This window comes from Bemisia tabaci, chromosome 6 (genome assembly GCF_918797505.1).
Source record: "Bemisia tabaci chromosome 6, PGI_BMITA_v3".
Classification (NCBI taxonomy): Eukaryota; Metazoa; Arthropoda; class Insecta; order Hemiptera; family Aleyrodidae; genus Bemisia; species Bemisia tabaci.
Genome location: NC_092798.1, coordinates 29,306,313 through 29,328,500, shown reverse-complemented (window position 1 = coordinate 29,328,500; position 22,188 = coordinate 29,306,313). Strand labels below are relative to the sequence as shown.

Genomic DNA, 22,188 nt, shown 5'->3' with positions numbered 1-22,188 from the left:
ATTAGTAATCTTCAGAACAAAGGGAGCATAGGTAATCGGAGATTTATAAACATTCCGATGAAGATACGCAACCTTTCCCTATAGCCAATGATATGAAGAATTTTCAAACCTTGCAGTTGGAGAGCCTTAGAACTTCCATTCTACTACAGTGAACAGTAATAAAAACAACTTCAACTGAGACAGAAGATAAGGCATTGGAAGGGTGAGGGGTAAAAAGGTACGCATCCCAGTCTAGAAATTACCAAACCCTGGATGAATAGTTCTCAAATATTGGAACTCAATGTTAAATGGGAGAGATTTCGAACATGTTGGTGGAGGTCATACCAAAACAAAACAAAAAACAAATCTATCAATTTCATTGATTTTAATATTTTTTATTTTTTAATTTTTTCTTTTGACAATTACAGGTAAAATCAAAAACTACAACCGAACAATGAAATTTTTCTTGGTTTATCTTAGTTCAAAGAGGTCAAGGTGAAAGAATAGACAAATTTCAAGTGATTATAAAACAGAATCTAGGTACAGAAAAAAAGATTAGTGTGAAAGGACTCAGCAAGTTGCATGAGAAAGATCCTTTACTATGGAAAAGGGGTGACTGAATTTTGAATGAGGCTGTAGTAAAAGAAGTCTAATGTCAAAGTAGATTAAAACAACAAAAAAAAATTATTAACCTCAAGTCTGAAAATTTTACAGAGTAGTTAGCCAAAAATGTGAATTCTGATGCAAAAAGGTTATTACTGTTTAGCCATGTAATGAAGCTGGCTATGGTCAGAAAGTGAGTCAAATTAAACCTTGAGCAATACAAAATCAAGAAAAGAGATTCTAAAATGTTACCTGGGGCTTTAATGGAAACATTTCATGACCGAGTCCCAATGCATTACAAACTCTCCACATTTAGGAAGTCGAGAAATCTAAAAGATCGGCAATACGATATGATTGACAGCCCAGATTTTTCAAATTTATTATTGAATCAAAGTGTCAGGAAGAAGGCAGTTCAAACTGCAAGATACAAAATTTTTATGTAATGTCAAAATAATATAAAAGATTTGATCAGAGGAGCTTGACGAACAAATAAGATGAGCCGAAGTAGGTTGGGGTGTTATAATCTATTGAGTGAGAGATCGAATTACCTACAAATTACCTCTTTTAATTTTTACAAAGGCAAAATTTTTAGAGTGATGACTAAGAAAAAACCGTACACAGATTAAATTTATGAAAAGGGTATCCTGAAACGCGAGGGTTATTAAGTTTGAAATAAAATGACATTCAAGGATCATAAAAATTTTCCACTTCCTTGATATGCCACAAGATTTAAAAATCCAGTAAACCATCCGTACACATACTACTCGTGGTTCTGAAATGCAAGTGAAGCACACTCGAGAAAAACCAAAAATCCAAGTACTGTGGGAAAGCAGCTAATGTTTGCGGCTATTTGAATGCGATCATTAGGTGGTTAAGATCAAGCAAAAAACTAAAACCCTTCTTTTAAAGTTGATTTTTATTCCAAGTGTTGTCATATTCTTTATTTTTTAAGGAAGGTCCAACGAACGAGAGAATTTAGTTATGTAATTTCCATAATAAACAATGAATAGAGTTTGTTCATTTGTTTCACGGCTATTAAGCTGTTAATAAGACAGTCTTAAAAATTAACCAGGTACATGCTTTAAAAACTTTGGATTTCAGAACATTCTACACTTTGTTTGTTAAAACAAGGTGTGACAGGTAAAAAGAACGATGCATTTTAAAGAAAGAAGAGCATGTAACAAATAGGAAAACTGAAAGAAGCGACGGAAACATATCCAAAAGTAGCACAGTCAACGGATAAATAGAGACAAACATGAACACCAAATTGCAAGAATATAGACGTTAGCTTTTAGTTAATGGTTGTCAAGATGTTATTCAATAGATGTGATTTCCTTTTCTTTTTTTCTTATAAAGAAGTATTAGCATAAGTTTAAAACTACTTTTACCTTGATTTTAAATCCAACTAAAACTATTTTCAAAAGAACCTAGAATTTTTGTCGAAAAATATATCTCATTTTAACATCATAAAAATAAACTCATCAGAAAAAGGAGAATATAGATTCGCTGGACAGGCACATGCTAGCGTTAATCGATAATAAGTTTCAATACAATCCAAAGCTTGGAGAGAATTTTCATTTGGGGAGGAAAAAACTGAAATTTAAATTTTGTAATAAATTTAACTTAACAAAACAAGCATAACATCTCAACTTAAAAAAATATAACCATCTTTAACGACTAACCTTACTTCAAACATAACACTTCCTACTGTTACAAACAAAAAATAAAGTACACGAAGAATACTAGAATTAAAAAATAAAAAGTATGTACAGTTAACTGGTTATCTTAAGCTCAACGAATGATAACAAAAAAAAATAAAAGGATAATAACAAAGAATAGCAAGTTGATGTTCATTAAAAATATACATGTACGAAAATATTTACAAAATTAACAAAAATATACCTGAAGTTAAATAACCTTTGCACTTTTAAAACTTAAAACGCACCAACATTTCATGTTTGCAACAGCTAAAAGAAAATGAATGGAAACTTCATAAATCTTCCTCTAGAAAAAAATAATTTCATTGGATTCCTTTAAAATTTGCTGCTAAATTTCTGTTTCAGTTTCAACAATCGATCCATTGATGCAGAGCTGAGAAAATATCCTGTTTGACTTTTTTTTGGCCAACATACATTTTGTAAAAATTTAATTGTTTAAGAGCTCAAAAATACGAATGAACGTTTCATGAAATTCTGCACAGAAGAATCATTCATATGAAGAAAAGACAGTTCCTCGAACTTCGTCTGAAGGGAACATTCATCTCATATTCATGGTACCACTTACAAATAATTTTCATTGGTCAGATCTTGTGATTTTGAAACGTTCCTTCATTGGAGGAGACTCTTCTCGCCATTTCTTAGATGTAGGGAAGGCTCGACCGGCCGATGAAGCTATTCTTTCTTAACTTAGACCTTGTGAAAAAGGCTAAATAATCAAGCTGCAAATGTCTTATTTTCTCATAAATAAAATGAATATGATCCAGAAATCTTTCATTAAAGTATCAAACTCGTCACTACAGTATCAGATGGTAGCGAATGCTTCAACTTCATTTTTAAACTGGCAGCCTGGTACAGTCAGGATGAAAGTTGACAAGACTTTTGATAATTAGTTGTTAAAATTCAAATTGTGATTAAAACTTTTAATTTTCTTAAAATTTTGTATAAAAAATTAGAAAAATGCAAAATTTACTTCCATAATGATGAAAATGATCTGGCTAAAGGCTGGATTCTAGGGGTAAGATATGGGAGAGAGTATTTACAAAATGCTTGAGAGCAAGAAGTATGTTGGTAAAAATATCATTAGCAAAGCCACAGTTATTAAAAACAAGATAGTCCAGACAGCAAAGAATAGGAAAAGGATTAAACTGCAAAGCTGCCGTGAGGTTACACAAAAACAACATTGATGCAAACACAGAATGTCCCGGTACAGCGATATAATTACAATAATACGTGGACAGACAAAGTGAATATTCTTTACATTTTGATCAAATAAAAGGTTCAAAGTAGGTGATCGTAAACACACTTTCATTTTTAATCCTAATTTTTAAAAAATTAGGAGAAAATATTACTTTAAAAGTAAAGTGGATACTCATGGTATCAAGTAACATTTCATAAAATTTAAGATACTTAACTTCAAATACCTAGCGATCGTTACATATAAATACGGTTTATCACTTGCTTTATATTTCTAAAAATATGTTCATGGTGACAGACTCAACCAGAGCAAATAATTAAACTTGTGATAAGGTACTAAAAAGAAAGAGGGTAATGGAAATGCTTGAAGCATAGATAGATACTTGAAGAATTAGTGTTATTTTAAAAACAGTTTATCGATTACAAAGGCTTGTGAAAGAAGACAAAAAAATTGTTATGAACTGAAAAGATAACAGTACATCCAAAAAAGGTTTAAAAGTAATAAAAAAAAAAAAAAATTCTTGGAGCAAAGAAACTAATTGAGATTAAAACCATGACAAAAAAAACCTCGCAGACACGAGAATAGAAACAAATAAAGATTGGATCTAAAGTACCTGATCTTTTGATATGTTAAGACCAGAAAATTATGTAATTTTTTATACCTACAAACATGTATGTTTCATAACATAACATTCCATGCTCTAGATCAGGCTGTAAGTTATGATCATGATCTTACTGTAAACTTTAAGAGGCTCTCAGTAATGTATGTACTAATAGCTTGAAGCTAACTTCGGTTTTCAGAAGAACTGCAGATACATTGATAAAAAGCAAAATTTTCAATGCTAGTTAGATCAGTTTTTAAACTTTTGAGCGTTTTCACTCAGATATTAGAAAATGAAAGAGACCAGTTTTCATTTATAGTCCCCATTTAACTCAGCTCTTGCTGAATGTGAGTTCAGAGGACAAAACAAAAAACCAGAGGAGGGGAGAAGGGAATAATTTTAGTTTTATTTTGGTAATACTTTTGCCAGCGGATTAAATGTCATAAAATAAATATTCTCCTCTACTTTACGCTTTTTCATGTTTAACACTAATTACCACACTGAGACCTACTTACATATAATTTATATGTAAACATCAATTTCACATCAGAGTATGGAGAAGCCAATTAGAAACTATAGTGTGCGTCCGATTTTTTTTGCAACAGAGCGTATTTTTTTGCACTAAGTCTAAGTGTTGAAATTGTAATAAAGAGATAGGCACAAAATAAAAATTTATGCTTAAATATGTACAGAGAAGGATCAGAGCATTTGTAAATAGATCATTGAAAAGTTTGGATGTATGAAAAATTAGAATAGACTTTTCCTAGTTGTTGAGAATCTTGTGCATATTCTGTATTGAAAAATGGTATTTTACTATCGATCTGGTTGACTTGGGGAAAAAAATCGCACTAGCACGGAGAACAAATTTTACTGATTAAGAATATAATTTGTTTGCATTTTCAAAGAACTTTTGTACAACAGTGGAAATCATTGAGATCATAAACATACCGATACACAAATGCAATTTAAAGACGGATAATTTAGCAACATTTATAATGATATGAATTTCTACAAATTTCGGTAATCAGGAAAAATCGAATGAAATGCGAAAGTTAGGTTAGAATCATCTGTGCACTTTATGAGGCATTGAGGAGCTTTTCGATGGAAATTTTGCAGAAAACTTTAAAAGCTAAAACTTTAAGAGAGGCTCGAGGAAGTTTTAAAGTGCTTCCTTACTAGTACATCCAGCTTACAGAAATCAATTATGAGCCATCCAGTGCATGTGAAACACTTGAAAGACAAAATAATTTCAATTTTTTATATTTTTAAAAATTTAATGTACTTAGTTGTCTGATGATTCATATTAACTAAAATAAATGTAAAAATTAGTAGATATTGAAAACTAAAATAGAAATATAGTTAATCACCATCAACCAAGACGACAAACGAAACATGATTAAAACAATTAAACTCTGTTAAAATCAGACCTGGGCCTACCAAAATCAACCATTCTCCGAAAGGAAGTTTTTTTTCCTTTGAAATCTTCAATAGAGGAGATGCGATTATATCATTCTTAACCCTTGCAAAATTACTTTCTTCGAAAATTGAAAGCACATGGATGAACAAAATACACATATTCTGTGATCGCAGTGAGATGTGTGAAAAAGGACTCGAAATGAGAAATTCTAAGAATACCAACTGAGCAAGAGAAAAATGGTCTGTTTTTGGTTTTAATTTCTTCATTTGAACGCTACACATTCAACTTGTTTATTTGGTAATGATAGTAACAAAAATTGATACTTCTAAATTATTAGCACAGCTTGATAATAAATAATTGACAAAATGAAAATCCTAAACTTCGGAGGTACATTAGCTTAAAGAGTACCCAGCAAGGAGGTCATATGTGGCCAGATCTGTGAAAAGGGACCCTATTTTCTGGGAGAAAATTTTCCTCATTTTTTTAAAAAAACTTTAACTGAATTTTTCTACAACCTACGAATTTTTGTCAGAGAACTTGGAGCTTCAAATCTCCTTCAAATTTTGAGCTTTCAGGTCCAAAATTGCTCTGAAATATTCACATTTGCTTGTTCCATGCATTTACAAAAAGTTGAGGAAAATTTTCTCCCGGAGGGTAAGGCCCTTTTACACAGACCTGGTCACATGGTAAGCTTGCACTTTTAACCTGCGAGACTACAACTTTTTATGGATGATGTCTGAGGTAAACACTACGTTCTTTGACTGGGTAGCATTCACATTCTGGGTTCTGCTCACTCCTTTGAGACAAAAGGAGGTATTTATTGTCTCATGAAAAAAAAGTACATTCATGACCAGATTCTGGGTTAGAAATAAAATTTCACTCTAATGATACTCATTATTCCAGACAAGAATATGCAAGAGGCACAAAATTAAATCAGCTTATGGTCTGCAGTGTCATAACTCAAAAGTTGTATCTCGCAGGGATAAAATTCCTTTTCTTCGATCAATTTTTCATATAACTCAAACAAACTGGCACTCATAAGATTCTTTCCTATTTGTAACCACCTAAGTTTCACATCACAAGGTACAAAGGAATAGATTATACAGTAAAAATAATTTCCCTGCTTGTAAATTGAAAGGCTTCATTTGTACTACACAGACAAAAATTTCTGAATTCTTGAACATGGCTCAGCAACAAACAATACACAGACTACCTCCAGCAAATCTATAGCTCTTGGTGTGGTGATATTACCCTTGGCTCAAGTTGAATACCTTTGGACTCTAATTGTTAAATGTATAAACACAGGAGAGAAAAGTACTCAGCTTTGAGAGAGAGAAAAAAAAGAAACAAATCAAAGCAGTTCCTTCCCCTTTATCATGAAAATTCACCTTAAGATTGAAGTATGAGCACATTAGAGTCATTTAAATATAAAACCGATCATTCCTCAATTATGGTCAAGAAGCAAGATTGGCATCGAATTAAGACTTGGCTTAAACACTAGACGAATAACACTATTAAAATAATATTCAACTTTTAAGTTACTGTTGCAAAAAAAAAATCTACCTGCCAATAGGCATCAGAATAAATCATTAATGATGAGTGAACTAGATTTGGAAGATTTCATGATGGTATGGGAGGCAGGAGGTCATTCGATGGTGTTTCTAATCAGGAAATCAAAAATGCAAGGCACAGAAAATTGGTTCTCATTAGTTCTCTGCTATCTGCTTGCTTTCAGATGAAACACACTATATCAACGAAAAAATGCCATAGTGATTGATCAACAGTTGCCGATGAACAAAAGAAGTTTCCAAAATATTTAGTTCTTAATTTCACTTGTGAATGGATCGATAAGCTTGCGTGAAACTAACAATCATGAAACCTAGTAACAGCTCATCATTTGTACCACTTTTGTCTGCGCCCTTCAATTCAATCTGGGTAGGAGGGGGATCAAGACAATAACCACGGAGATAATGAGCCGCTACTGGTGAAACTGTTTCTGATCAAAAAAAAATTGCCTTGAACTCAGGGGCCAACTTTCTTGGTATTCAAAATGTACCATCAAAGACTTTACTTCCTCACTTAGGATTCAAAATTCTTCAGAAATTTCACTCATTGTTCCTGTACAAACTTCATAGATGTTTTCTGCCACGCTGGTCGGTTTAACCAGCTGCTGCTGCTGCTGATGAGGGCAAACAAACTGCATTCCAAAGCTTATTTTCACATTGAAGCGGAGCCATGCAGAAAGCCCTGTATATTTTGCATGGCAACAACCATTCAAATCTGAAATGCCTACGATTAATATTCTCTTAGAAACGTTGAATTCCAAATTCTATCTCAGCTCCTACAATGACTTGTAAAGGTATCAAATTAGGCTTGCTGACCTAAACTAAAAAAAAAAAAACTGTTAGCCCTATACACTCCGAACCTTTTTTACCTTGGTTTTTCCCCTCATATGGTTTGAACAGTGAGAAATAACTCCAATGATCTTTTGGCATCATAAACCTTTTCCTCAGTTTACTACACGCATAGTTCTTGTGTGGGTTGTTCTTTTTTCAAACTGTTTGAGTGAGACTTTCACTGTTCCTTGTAAATTTAAACCATATCAATGAAACGTTTTTCTAGAGATAAGCTCATGCAAGAGTTAAAGAATCTGCAAGATTGCATTGAAGAATGGTTGGAAGAGACAAGAAAGCTAGAAAAAGGAGAAGAGCGGTTAGCTGAACAACACGAGCAGCTTGCCCTAGTGAAGGAGGCCGAGGCTTGTCCTCAACACTCTCTCTTCTCACTTCCTGCACGTTATTCTTCACATCAGGCAGCTACATCAGCTATGGAGAAAAGGAGAACTATATTGAATGAGAAAGTCATTGACTGTGATTGCTACCTAGCGCAGTACTCTGTAAGTATTGTATATACTTTTTTGCCCTTGAAAAAGATCGTAGGATGAATAGTCAAAAGAGAAAATATAAGCTCTTGTGTTTGCTTTCCACAAGCAAAATATGTACTGATCAGCTCAAGAATTTAGGTGATAGAAAAATGAAGGTTTTACAATAACTATTGTCCTCTTTCATTTATCATATTTGTTCATTATTTATTCAATCATTTTTATTAATTTATTTCTTTTTTATACTTCGAATTTGATTGAGAATATTCAATTTCTACTAAAAAAAAATTGGAACTTCATTATTGAGTCGAATCCCTCATGAATCATGTCTCCTGAATACTTTGTTGGTTCCTGCACATTTGGTAATAAACAACATACTCTTGCTGCATCTGCTTATCATTATATTCAAAAGATACATATAATATTCTGAAGTTTCACAGTTTTCATGCAATTTACACGCTTTCCTAGTTTCTTCAAAACTATAACTACTGAATAAACTTTTACGATGTTTTTTCTTAAAACAAAATTCGGTATTTGACTTGCAACTGGTATTTACTCAGTGAAAGCAACCTGTACGTCTTCCCTTTCTTTGGAAATAATACTTTTTCAAAACTAAAATTGCTAACTCCAGAGCTTTCCTGTTGAATAAAGCAGAAAAAGCTGACCATTTTAAAAGAGCAGAGATCTTTTGACCTTCGACTAGAAATCCTGATTGAAGTAAGCAAGTTATGACTTGATCACTTGGAGCATCATTTTTGCGACACGAATGCCTCATCGATGGATTTACTTTTAGAGTGTCTATGAAGTGATAGGGAAGAAGCTACGTCTGACTCATGATCACTGAGATCAGAAATGATAGCAACTTAAGAGACATACCTGAAGGACGAAAAAAGCATAGTATTTGCCAAACAATACAGTTCATGTGATGCCCTTACAGGAGCCTGCTTACAACAACTTACGACTAAATAAGACGAACTGCTGCGTGGAGGATTGTAATGGATGCTCCTTGAGCAGCGAAATAATAATTTGCACTGTAACATGGCCTCAGCTTCCTGATATCCACCTGGTGACAACATCACATCATAAAAAAGAGGGTTTTAATTATTATTTTTGCAACATTCTTTTCAGAAACGTTTTCAAGTTAAAATATATGCTTTCAAATCATCTCAAGTAAGTGCTAGTATGTAATGGGTCAATGGCACCTATTTTTGTAATTCATTTTCGGAAAGTATGGAGTGAACTGAGCCTTGAGGAATTTTATCAGATTTTTTTTAAACTCTTGCTGGCAAAAAAACCCTGTTTTGAGAATGCCAACAATGGGACCTGTCTGAAACAATATTTTTGCAGGCTCTGATGCTGTAGCCAGGCAGAGGAAATGGCAAGTGCTGCTTGGCTGTGCTCAGCTTTGAGCTTCGTAACTACACTGTCAACTTTTAATTGGTCGGATTTTGATTAGCTTACTTTCCCCTTAGAAGTTTCACAACAGAGCACAGGGGAGAATTTCATGTGCGATGCTGCGCCGTCCACTCCGCTGCATGTCTGCAGCGCACAAAGCGCATGACCTTCATTCTTACAATTCTTCTAGTGTTGAATGTTACTGATTACTTCACAAAACAGCATGTAATTTTAAAAGTCAGAGATTAAAAAATAAACAAAAATATTAATTTAACATGAAGTTGTCCATTTAACAGAGTGTCGCTAATTTATTAAAGAGCTGATAACCTAACCTAACCTAACCGCTAAGTCAGTATAAGTCGCTTAATTAGAAAAACAATAATGAATTTTGTGACCTATTTGGACAATGAATCATGATTCAGGGTTTATTAAGTCCAAAAAAATGTCAAATCCATCAGTCATCGAACCCGGGATCATACGCACCGCAGGCAAGCATTCTATCCACTCAGCCACCAGACCTCGATGCAGATTGTGGTGAAATTAGCAATATATGAGTTTCTCCGCCTGAGAGCTCTCTCCGCTAGAAATGGTTCACCACCCACTCGAAAGCGCCAGCGACAGCCGCACATGAAATTCTCCCCTGTGCTCAATCGGAAGTTTCAATGAACTTTTCGGTTTTTCAACCGAATTTTACATAAGATAATATACACTATAACTGGGGATAGTTGTAAGTTCACTGTGCATCAAAACATCTCAGTTTTAGAATATATCAAAACATCTTATTTGTGGCACACATCTCAACATCTAACTTTATCGGCTCCAATGGACAATATTAAGGGAGAAGTAAAGTTAACAAAATAAACCCGGCAAAGAAATAGAAGTAATTACCTCATATGTTGTGAATCTGAGTTATAAATCATCCAAAGCAGTTGATCTGTTACTTTTTTCTCTATCTAGCACTTTATTAACAAAATCTGTTGTCTGTCCAGCAATCTTCACTTCTGTAACACAAAAAGTAAGGAATATATAAGTCAAACCAGTAGAAGATTTACTGCTAAAACCTGAAATTAATTAATAAAAACAAGTTAGTTTTTCCCACAATGCTTGGTGAAACATCTCAGATAATATTAAAACGAACTATTTTGAAAAGAATCGAAATAATTTGAATGCAAAATCATAAAATAGAGGCATATTGACAGTGAAACTTCCATACCACATATTTTGTTTCCTGTGTTAAAATTTGACTTAAAAAGTAATAAAATTTAACCAACACCAAAAATTTACAAAAACTTGTGAATGTAACTTACTTGTTGCTTGTTTCACTATCTTGTCTGCCATTTTAAGGAGTTCTTGATGATCGACTTGGCCACCATTTGATTCTTGAGCAAAGGCGCTGTATAGAGTTTGTTTCATTTGAGAAATTCCTGCGATTAACCTTTCTGTAAAAATACAAAATATACAAAAATTAAAGTTAATGGTTCCACTAAACTTTCGTAACCATTGATTACATACATAATCACAGTGAAACCTGTTCATAACGGCATCTTACAGGCCAGAGAAATTCTTCCGTTAACATCAGGTTTCTATTATGGGCAGGTTTATGAGACGGACAGTCTGTGAAAAATTAAAAACACGTCAAACTAATCGGTTTTTTAAAATTCGATGGACATGCTTAAAAGCATAAGCTGCGACTTTTTATACTTAGGTAAAATTGTGTAATCATAATGTTGTTGATCACTGTGAAGGATGAGCACAGGCAAGATGCATGTTGCACAGAGCAAGGGAGGAGGGAAAGAGGGAAGGAGAAAGAATTTGAGTCACAGCAAACTGCCCCGCCGCAAACGGAGATAAAAACGAATCAGTTCGACACATTCCTTTAGTTGGTTGCCAATACCACGGCAATTTTCTCTGTTTCTGAATTAATGTTCCATTAAATTTGCCGAAAATCTTTCTGTTTCCGCGTCTGGCAGGTTCTGCTATGAGTCTATTTATTTACATGTATTAACCACAGCAAATCCACGCGACCGGAGAAAATTTCCCATAAAATTGAGTTTTTCACTCTGAGCACAGTTCGTTATGAACAGGTTTCACTGTACCTTATTTCAAACTAACATCTTAAACCTTTCATTCCTGGCTGGATAAAAATTAAATTTCCATCACCTTCAGGGTGAGGAGTGAAACTTCAAACTTTGTCGATGCAATCATGATTTTTTACACATTTTCCACCGGTAAAATTCTTCTTTGGCTCTAGCTGAAGTTCGCTATAGATTCTTTACATTGGAATTTTGCAAATTTTCACGTGAAATCTTTTTATTTATTAATTAATGTGTGCAAATATTGCATAAGAAAATTTGCAATTATTCTTGAGTATGATTTCTGAGGTTCTCTTAAAAAAATGCTGACAGCAATTGAGTTAAACGAGGAGTTAGACCTGATTGCTTCTTAATGGAAAAACATCATTGAGATTTAAAAACTGTACTTACTATGTTCTGTTTCGAGACCTACTAATTTGATCTTATTTGCTTCATGTTGAGCCTTCTTCTTCAATCGACAGGCCCTGAGAATAGAGAAAATAAAGTTAAGATGGAATAAAATTGTATTACATTTTTTAAAAATTGAAGAAAAAAAGCTTGTAAAGCAACACAGAAGAAATCAAACGGAAAGGGTGGAAGAAGCATGATTTAATTATAAGCACATATGAGGCCTTATATGTAACAATGGCGGATGTGAAAAATACCTTTTCGAAACACGCTTAAAAAACTGTTTTGTTCACACAAGAATGTAATATGTTTGGCTCTGGCATAATGGACAGATCTCGATGATCTTATTTCAAGTATTTTCTCAAAATTTTTTCGATTCCAAAACAGTTTTTTAAATGTGTTTCGAAGAGGTAATTTTTCACATCCGCCATTGTTATAGATAAGTCCTCATATTATGATTTTCATGATTTATACTGATTTTTTCTGATTTACACAATTATTGTTGCTTAGCATTCCAATATTTTGATTTTCTTAAAAAATGCCTCATGGTTTTAATTGAGTCATTTTGTCACGTCCCTCTTATCTGAATTGGTACAGTTGATTCATACAAGAAAATCATAATCTTAGGATTAGTCCAAATTTCAAACCATAATTGTCTCTATTAATGATTTTTTAAGACTTTGAAGTGGATCGTCCCTAAAGCTGTTTGCAGAGCCAGCAAACTTAGACAGTGTTTTTACAGTGAATTCCGAGTTTTTTTGTCCTCGAACTTTGAATTGCTCTAAAGGGTCAATATTAGGAAATTTTGAGTGTTCTTAAATGAAGCAGAAAGAACCTACGTTGAGGTATAGTTACCTATATACATACATAAAGCCGCTTTCACAGCGCAGCCTCGCGCTCTGCGATGCCCAATCGCTATTGCCCCCCATCCTACCAGAGATCATCAGGCAAAATTGGCACCTTCTGATCTCCTCCTCAACCCCTTTTTGCCAACCTTTCACAGGACGTCCACGCCTTCCCCTTCTGGGAGGAACACAATCGAAACCCAGTTTTTGATTGGGTATAGTTACCTCACTTTACTTATTTTCTGCTTCTATCCATCTCAATTACAAATGGAAGGGCAATCATCAACTTCCACTTGAGCAGTTTTTTAGTTACTTCTTAGAATGAGAATGAATTTGGTGGCAAGAGTTACCTGGACGCAAGTTTATTTTTCTCTCGTCTTGTTTTGCTCCTAGCATTATAAGGTAATTCATTGACAGGAGCTATGTCGTGGATTATATGCGTAAGTTTGTCCAATTCTTTACCGATCACATGTAGCTTGGCAGGATTTGGTGTAAGATCATTGCCATCTCCTTTCCTTGCTTTCCCACTGAAAAAAATTCATCGAAAAATAAGTTAAAGACTGCATGAGGCTATTTTGAAAAAAATAGTCTGAATACAAGCTTTTACAGCCCAACTCCTACCAAAAGTGACCCTCCAGCTAGAGTAGCACAAGCACCATACACGCTTAGATGCTATTTTGCCAAACATCTCAATATTGTTTTAATTTTTCCCATAAAACTTCAGCGTGTACTTTTACGAAAAATTCAGGGATAGGTCTTAATGACATATGAAACATTAAGTAACATTTTCTGGTGATTCTGATCATTAATTTTTCCATAAAAATTGGACAAGATTGAAAGATTTTACAACAGAGTGCCTAGAAGCACAAATGATACTTGAGAAACTTTGACTGGAAGGTGGCGCATTGATAAGTTCCAATACAATGTGAGTGACTTTGAAAATACAGAGAAACAGGTACGTCATCTTTAAATAAGATGCACTTTACCAAATACAAAAGGAAGAGGACAGATATGATAACTCAATTTGAAATAATAGAATACAATCCTTAACAATATAATGAAGGAATCAAATGAAATAACAACAACTTTGGAGGATACTAGAGCAAGATACCCATTACAACCCATGAATTAAAATCATGTGCCTCTCAATTCTTGACGGTCTAGACATAAAAAGGCAATAATGAGTGGCAGAGGTTCACTGACATCCATTTCTGCTACTCCTAGGATCTGTTCTGGCCACACGGTGTTATAAAAGCACGAAAGCTATTTGAGGTATTTTGATCACATGGAAAGAGAGTGACACAGAAACCAGCCAAGCTGAGTCTATTCACCTTTGATGTGAGCAATGTCAGCACAGGGTAGAGACTAAAATATTTAAAGGGAGATTAAGAGAGTGAAAATCTGAGGACAAGGAGGGTGGAGGAATCCTGTGATGAATACACTTGTATAGAATTACTCACACTGCCTTGGAACTTACTGAACTACCTCATTGAATTTGAGATCAAACCTCGAATGAGCCGAGTTATCAAGTAAGAAAAACTGGTTTGACCACTATTAAAATTCGAAAGATGATAATCACACAAATGAGAGAAAGCATTTACGAGGAAAACAAGCATTCTTCAATGCTACTTTATATCTTGACTACAAGTGCATTTTTCGTTCATTGTTTAGGCTGAATTTTCTTCCTCCTGACTTTATTTGGAGTTTGCCTGCAAATCTTGAAATTGATCATAACCATCACAAGCTGTGCATGTGCCCAAGCTAAAATTAGTGATCAAGAATCTTTCATGAAAGCAGTTCATACTGCTCAAGATTCAATTCCTTATTCAATTCAAAACAACAAGGTTTCAATGGCAGCATAGTTGAATGAAATGGCTTTCAAACTTAGAATATACCAAAAATTCTCATATGAATTAAGAACGAGCTGACTATTTACTTGATTTTTTTAGAGGAAAAATAAGAAGAAAAAAGTTGAAAAAGAGCCTTCAGAGGAGTAAAAAAACGTTATCATAACTCAGAATTAGCAAAATTTTCATTATTATGTTCTTAATTATTGAGAAATATTGATTTGAATTTTAAAACTTGTTCACAAATGCCTCAAAAGCTGCAAAAAACTTGTGCTATTTTAGAGTTGATTATTTAGTTTTCTTAAAAAGATTCTCTTCTTTTTTTTCCTTTTTTTTGTCCGGGGGGGGGGGGGGCTTCATCTTGCAGTATTGAAGTTATACCCAATTTTTACTTTCATTCTATTCCTTTTAAAAACAGCATGTACTTATACGCAGAAATGATACAAATCCAAAATCTTTCGAAAACAAAAAGCATACGATGAATATTTCGGGAGGAAATATAAGTTTCTCTGAGTTGACTATACCTGTGTTTAATTCCTTGCACAGCACATTGAGGACTGAATACAGGATCAGTGATTTCGTTCAAGAAATGAGGATCTTCGGGTTTTGTATTTAAGACTAGCCGTTGACCTTTCGGGCCTTTGGACTGAACGTTATACTGCCAGAAAGCTTTCTCTTTCTTCTTCTGCCCTGGTGTGCCACCTTCATTATCACTACCGGAGTCTGAAAGAAAAACATTAATATTAACTTAAAGAGAAGGTGATACAGAGGTATTGGTTTCAACTACTCATCAAATAATTCATTCATAGTCCATGCGATGAGGCAACCTTGCAACCTCTTCATAGGATACTGGCCTGATATAAAATCAATGGAATTGGAGAGGCAATAAGCAAAGCTCTTATCCTCTGATAGGATTTCTTCAGGTTTTCATACCCTTAATGAGTTCTTTGATCTCTTGAGCAAGATTCTTGAATAACTTATCACAATCTATAATATGAAATCATAAGAGCAGTATGTAACATTGTGGATGTTAGCTTATCGTGTCACATACGTCCCTGGCCCTGTTCCCAACATGGTATAAAAATTAGAAAAAATGGGGAGGGGAGGTGATTCGAAAAATGTGATTCATAATGAAGTTTGGCCAGGAATTTTTGATTTATAAATCAATTTTTCTTATTAGAGAGGCGCAAAGCGCTTGGGGGGGGGGGGGAGTTGGGCTGCAAAGTAGGCAGGGAGCACACCCCCTTATTTGCAATGAAATGAAAATTTTTGGAGGTCTTTAGTTCAGGATTCACTTGTTGATAATGCTTTCCAGGAGCTGTAAATTTTCAGCATCTTTAAAAATTGTATGCTAACTTGCCGCTTTCCAAAATGTTAAATACTGATGATTAATATATCATCATGACTTGATAAAATAATACAATTTGATCCCCCTCTTTGCAGGTTTAAAAATTAGGTTAAATTAAAGATAGGAGTCTTGAACTTGGAACTGATTGATTTTAAATACACAACTTTAGGAGGATTCATATCAAAAAAAAGTAAGCACAAAATTAAAACTACTGTATTTTTATTCTAACTAGAGAACGATAATTGTTTGAACTGCACTTAGCTTCTGGGACAAAATGGTCTTTCCAAATTATGTTCTGTGCTTTACTTAAAGAGACCAAATCTGGTCGACCCTCTCTTTAAATTGGACGGCGGACAAAGAAAAATGTTGTATGAGCCAAGGAGGAAAATAAAATAAAACTGCATGAAGGCTGAGAGGAAAAAAATGATCATGAGAATGCTAAATCGATAGCACACTTCTAAACTGAGCGATCATCATTCATCACGTGTAATATTTGTCGGAGGGATAATTGATTCCCTTTCACTCCATTAGGAGGCAGTGGTGTAAAACCTGACTTAATCACTAGAGATAACCCATGACATTACTCAAATAGTACTTAGTTCACAAAATGTAAACAAAGCAACTGAGAATGCCTTTACTTGCCTACCGATGAAAATACTGATAAAATGACTCACACTTTGAGAACCAGCATGATAAATTAGAAATTTGCCCCTTACAGAAATTTTACTCTTTCCCTCTAAGGAGATTCAACATCAACATACTTAGCATTAAAAGAGAAGAAAGAGGGGGAAAAGAGGGGGAGGTATAAGACTGAGGAAAGAAGAAATGAGAGTATCAGAAAACCTCAAACCCAGAGGTTAGTTCATTCATTGTGAGAAAACTGACAACAAATATGAGTGATAATAAAAGAGAAAAGAGAACCAACACACGCTTTTGCTCACTCTCTCACAATAATAAAAAAAAAAATAAAAAATATGAACATCAATTCATGCAAATTAAATCACTCTTATTCCACGCCGCAACTGATAACATACCTACTAATTTTTTTTCTCTCTCTGATACTGATTAAACCATTATGTAACAGTTAACAACCTCAGTTCGTATGAGTACCAACTATAAACTTAGAATTCTTGCAGAACGCCACTGAACTTTTATCTTTTATCTTGTTACCTCTTCCTTTAACAGAGATAATTCTATCTCTTGCACCATTTCAACTGATTAGATCATTCAAAGAAACAAATTGAGATCAGTGGTACAATGTTATGATTAGCATAAGTTGATTACATGAGTGTCATTTCATTGAATACTTCGTTCAACATGGGGTCTTGACTGAATCATGTTTTTAATAGTGCTCTGATAAAAAAAAAAAAAAAAAAAAAAAAACTCATTTTTGTTATTGTGTGAGGTTTGAATGGACAACTCAAGGAAGTCTTCTGATTGGTCAAGAAGCAGCATACTTTCCGATACAGCAAAGACCAGAATTTAGTCACTTGACATCGTAGGTCACGGTTTCTAAAAATTAGAAGCCAGATTTTCTACCTTGCATTGATAACCACAGACTTGTGGGGGTTCCTTCCGCATGCCCGAGTTTGACTTTTTAACACACTCGTGATATTTTCAGCAAGAAAAATTACATAATAAGGGAGGTCGACAGGGCCTCCTCCAGCAGGCAACACTTTTTTTCTTGTGCTTCCCCCATTTTTCACCCCTGCCTAGGTTACCTGCAACCCAGTAAATTTGGGCATGTTCTTACTAAAGCTATCTCCTCTCCGCATTGAGCACCTCTCAAATCAATATTATTTGATTGAGTCTCAGTAGGGGTGGTTGGTGTACCTATCTATAAGTGATGAAAATTTGGATCTTGAGATCTCTCCAAATTTTTTTGCTCAGTGGTGTTTTTCATCTCCACAACCAAATGAGAATACACGGAAAAATAAACATTTATACAACACTTGTTACGTCCTCAGGTTGAGGACAGTAAAAAATTAACAGTGTCAAAAGATCTAAGCAAAGTGAATAAATTAAGAAATTAAGTGTTTTACCTCCATCTGAAGAGTAATCCTCATCATGATCATCACTGTCATCATCACTGTCATCAAATGAGAACTCTGTTGGATCTGGACTCAGAATGCCTCCTGAGAACAAAAACAAAATACATCATGAACTGTACACTTCATTTTACAAATCACAATCAAAAGTAGAGGCTAGAAACCATTTTAACTAAAGTGATTTTAGGTGGTAAAAGTTAATGCAGCTGAAAGCAGTTTTAGTTCAACAAATCCTTAGACAGACCATTAATGTAGGAAGTTTTGTGCGCACCAAAACAAATTCTTCTACTTTTCATGGGAGATTTCCATATTCAGTGAAAAGACCAACTTTGCCCACTCACTTAGGTTTCCTCGATATTTTATGGGAAATAAAATCATTGATACAAATAAAGAAAACTGACAATTAAAATGTTTTACCACCAAATTAAACTGCTAAATAGAGAGCAAAAAATATTTGCTACCTTCCTTCAATCCACAAAAAAAGAGCAAAATTGAGTAAAAGGGAATAAGTGGGCTTTCAAGCTTCGCGTTTTGTTTGTGGGCATTTCTTCAATAATTTGACCCTTATAATTGTGTTCCTCATTGCTTTATGTGATGAAAAAATAGCTACAGTGTAAGAAAACTGAAACGTAACCAAAAATCAGAGTAAAAGCAGGAAATTGTGTGTAAAAACATACCTGTTGAAAGGGATGATGTGGAGCCTCCTTCAGCAAGTGAACTGGTAGAGAGCAAATGGTTGCGCGACTCTCGCCGTGCCCATATTTGTTCATGCCTCAGAGCATCCATGTGCGTCGGTGCCGAGGAAGAAAGTCGCGAAAAATTACTTGAACCATAACGTGGAGCAGGGATCCCAATGGAAGTATACTGGGACAAGTGACTGCCTGAGCCTGGAACTGACTGGCCCAATGGATGCTGAGCCTCAGGAGACAAGGAACTATTTTTCTTCAAAAGCAGATCGTGGAGGGTGCTCGGTTTTTGCAATGGAGGGGTGAGAAGTGACGAGCTAGAGCTGTGACTAACTGGCGAAAGAGCGGTTTGATACTGTTTATCTGATGTTCCAATGATGACAGGATTCAGGGGACTAGACGGCATACTTGTTGAAGCAATGTGAGAGTCTCTGTATAAAATCGTGGAATCAGGGGGAAATGACGATGCGACATTGGTGTTGGAGATTGATACAGCCGCCAGGGCTTGAGTATCAAGCGGACTGCTCTGCTGTTTGTTCACTGGTTCAATGTAATTGTTGAAACAGTTAGTAGCATCAGGCAATATCATATCATCAAAATTAAGGCCTTCTAAAGGATCACTGGTACTGTTGTTGAGCCCGTTCAATTCTGCTAGTGTAAGATCCTGAAGTGGGTTGGTTGTGTCTTGGAAAATGTCATCGTCATCCATTTTAACGTCTAGAAAATTACTATTAGTTATCACAGGATCCCACAATTGTGAGTTATTTCCAGGAAACAGAGATGATTCCAGGACGTTCGTTGGATCTGGCACTAGATTACTGTACGGGGAAACAGAATATTGGTCGAGTCCAGAAAAATCCGTTAGTTCATTCATTCGACGAGCCGGAATGGGGACACTGGCAGATGGATTTTGGGAGCCCATTATTGTATCCTGAGAGGGTTCTGATTTCAATGGAAAGTTGGTGTCAAACCCTGAGTATAGTGGATCAGTCATTATGGTGTAGTTGTGGAATCTTCAAATAGATTTAATGAATTGTGACCATAAAACTCTGAAACAGAAAAGGTAGAGAAAATTAGAGTAATAAAGGAAAATGATTCTTGCATTTACTTGCAATGGTGATTACATTTTTTGTGGCAGTCTTAAAGTTGGTCGCATCACTTAGAGTGGCTTCTATCTCTATTTGATGTAATGATGTATTGAAAGATTGCAGTTCATCCTGAGACCACTGGTCCATTAAGATTTGCATCAAAACGCTACTCAGCTTTAAAATCTCAGCCAACTGTTGCAAAATTGTACGGACAGTCAGCAATTTATAGATACTAGCGTAAAAGTTGATTATTTACACAGCAAGTGGATGAAGGGGGAAAAGTCCTTCCTCTTAATTTAGGATTGATCAATGAATATTTTCAGGGTTGTTTGCGAATTTTCATTCGAACAGCTTCAGGTGTTTTTTGAAGGATAACAAGGTGCAAAAAATTGAAGTTACTCAAACGTCTTTTTTTTTAAAAAAAAAAATTGAATCTTCAATGTACGGTACAAACAAAAAACTGGGATGGCTCTTTCAGACAAATTGTGGATGTGACAGCAGGGACTCGATCATTATTCTTTTTTCTGCTTTTTACCGTAATGATTATGAAGTTGAAACATAATATAGGTAAACCAATTTGTCATGTGTGCCTTCAGAGGATGGCAAAAGAGCTTAGGACTGCATCAAGAATAGAGATTCGATGAAACACTTTACTTCAAAAAAAGGTCAAATGCCTTATCCCTTCAAAGACTTAAGCTCGCACCAACTTCATTTAAATATGAAAGCACTCTCCACCAAAATAAATGGGGAGTAGTGCTCTTTTTGCTGCATATCCGAATCAATACACACTATGCTAATCCAAGCATGCTTCCTCCAGTTCTCAATTACCATTTTAGGAAAAGTAATTACAAGTCTAAGCCCCTTAAAGAAGGATTTCTAGAAACCTACTAGGAGGAAAAATTTAAAAACTCTGGATTTGTTGTCCTAAACGTATGTTTCCGTCCGACTAGTATGGTTTTGATTGGGTAAGACCTTGAAAAAAGTAATAATTTTGATGCTAAATATCTAAACAGACAGCCCCTTTGCAACCAACTGACATGTATGACCACATAAATTGATAGCAACTAAGATGAGATGAATTGATGCATGTGTCTTGAGAGTAGACTCATAATAGAATCAACTAATTCTATTTAATCAGGGAATCTGGAGGGGCGTACCAGAAAATTTCAGAGTAATTGAGTGTAAGGGGCATTTACTGAGGAGCATATCAACGTAAATGTATGAATTACAAGCAAAAGCTGCTTGTTGTTAGGCCCGAGGGTTGAGAATAGTTATCTCATGGTCATAATGAAAACATATGTGTATAAGGTTACTCCAGAAAAACACAAAGAAGCCACACTCTCATTTCAGTGTGGGTGTTCAGGGGCTGAAAAATAGCATTTCAACAACACAGTAGGGACTGGTTACACAAAAAAACGAAGTAGAGCTGGAATTCTGACCTAATTCTCATTTAGAAGCCGAAGAAAACATTTTTCTTCCATTAAGACTTTCAAATAATCAATGTTTTGAGGTTAAATGTGAGGGTGTTATGTATGTGTAGAGTTGTCCACTTTCCTAGGTGGTGCAATTGCTAATACATACAATAATTCGACAAACAGAAAAATATGATGAATTACGAACCTTGGTAGAGCTTTAAAAAGTTTGAAGCCTACATAACCCAGTAAAATTTGTGGAAATGCATTGCTTCAAAACGTGTTTACGAAGTTATATCCTTGATAGCACAACAAAATGACCATGACTTTCGATCAAAATTCAAGTATAACCACCACGCTGTAAAAGTACGCTAACAAATAATTCACTAAACACTTAACTTCTCCGAACGATAACGGAAAATGAACTATGTATTTTATAATTTTAAGTAGATAATTACTAAAACACAAATTTCAGAGCCTAGTTTCAGCCCAGCAAGTTGTTTATTTACTAAAGTATCGCATCACTCGAGAAAATATGCCTAAAGGTCACATGAACCAATCAATGTCGTTGTTGTTGTTATTGCTGAATTGTGTTGACGTCACGCGTTGAAAGAATTCACTTTTTCAAGTGTTCAGTACATAGCT

At 34.8% G+C, this 22,188-nt stretch overlaps 1 protein-coding gene across 1 annotated transcript; it reads right to left on the bottom strand.

Annotated features, from left to right (window-relative positions):
- Positions 1 to 353: 353 nt before the first annotated feature.
- REPTOR (repressed by TOR) lies at positions 354 to 22,115 on the bottom strand. The gene is made up of 9 exons (XM_019047583.2): positions 21,752 to 22,115; positions 19,035 to 20,092; positions 18,352 to 18,444; positions 15,486 to 15,684; positions 13,465 to 13,641; positions 12,273 to 12,346; positions 11,097 to 11,228; positions 10,678 to 10,790; positions 354 to 9,457 (listed from the first exon to the last, which is right to left on the bottom strand). The coding sequence occupies exons 2-8, from the start codon at positions 20,035 to 20,037 to the stop codon at positions 10,699 to 10,701; spliced, it is 1,770 nt and encodes a 589-aa protein (XP_018903128.1). The 5' UTR covers positions 20,038 to 20,092; positions 21,752 to 22,115; the 3' UTR covers positions 354 to 9,457; positions 10,678 to 10,698.
- Positions 22,116 to 22,188: the final 73 nt, after the last annotated feature.

Excerpts from the sequence above, each read along its gene's own strand:
- REPTOR (XM_019047583.2), bottom strand. The coding sequence starts at position 20,037 with ATGACTGATCCACTATACTCAGGGTTTGACACCAACTTTCCATTGAAA. Across the intron at positions 18,445-19,034 it reads CACATCATCCCTTTCAACAG|GAGGCATTCTGAGTCCAGAT; the intron begins GTATGTTTTTAC and ends TTTTGTTCTCAG. Across the intron at positions 11,229-12,272 it reads AGGTCTCGAAACAGAACATA|AAAGGTTAATCGCAGGAATT; the intron begins GTAAGTACAGTT and ends GTATTTTTACAG.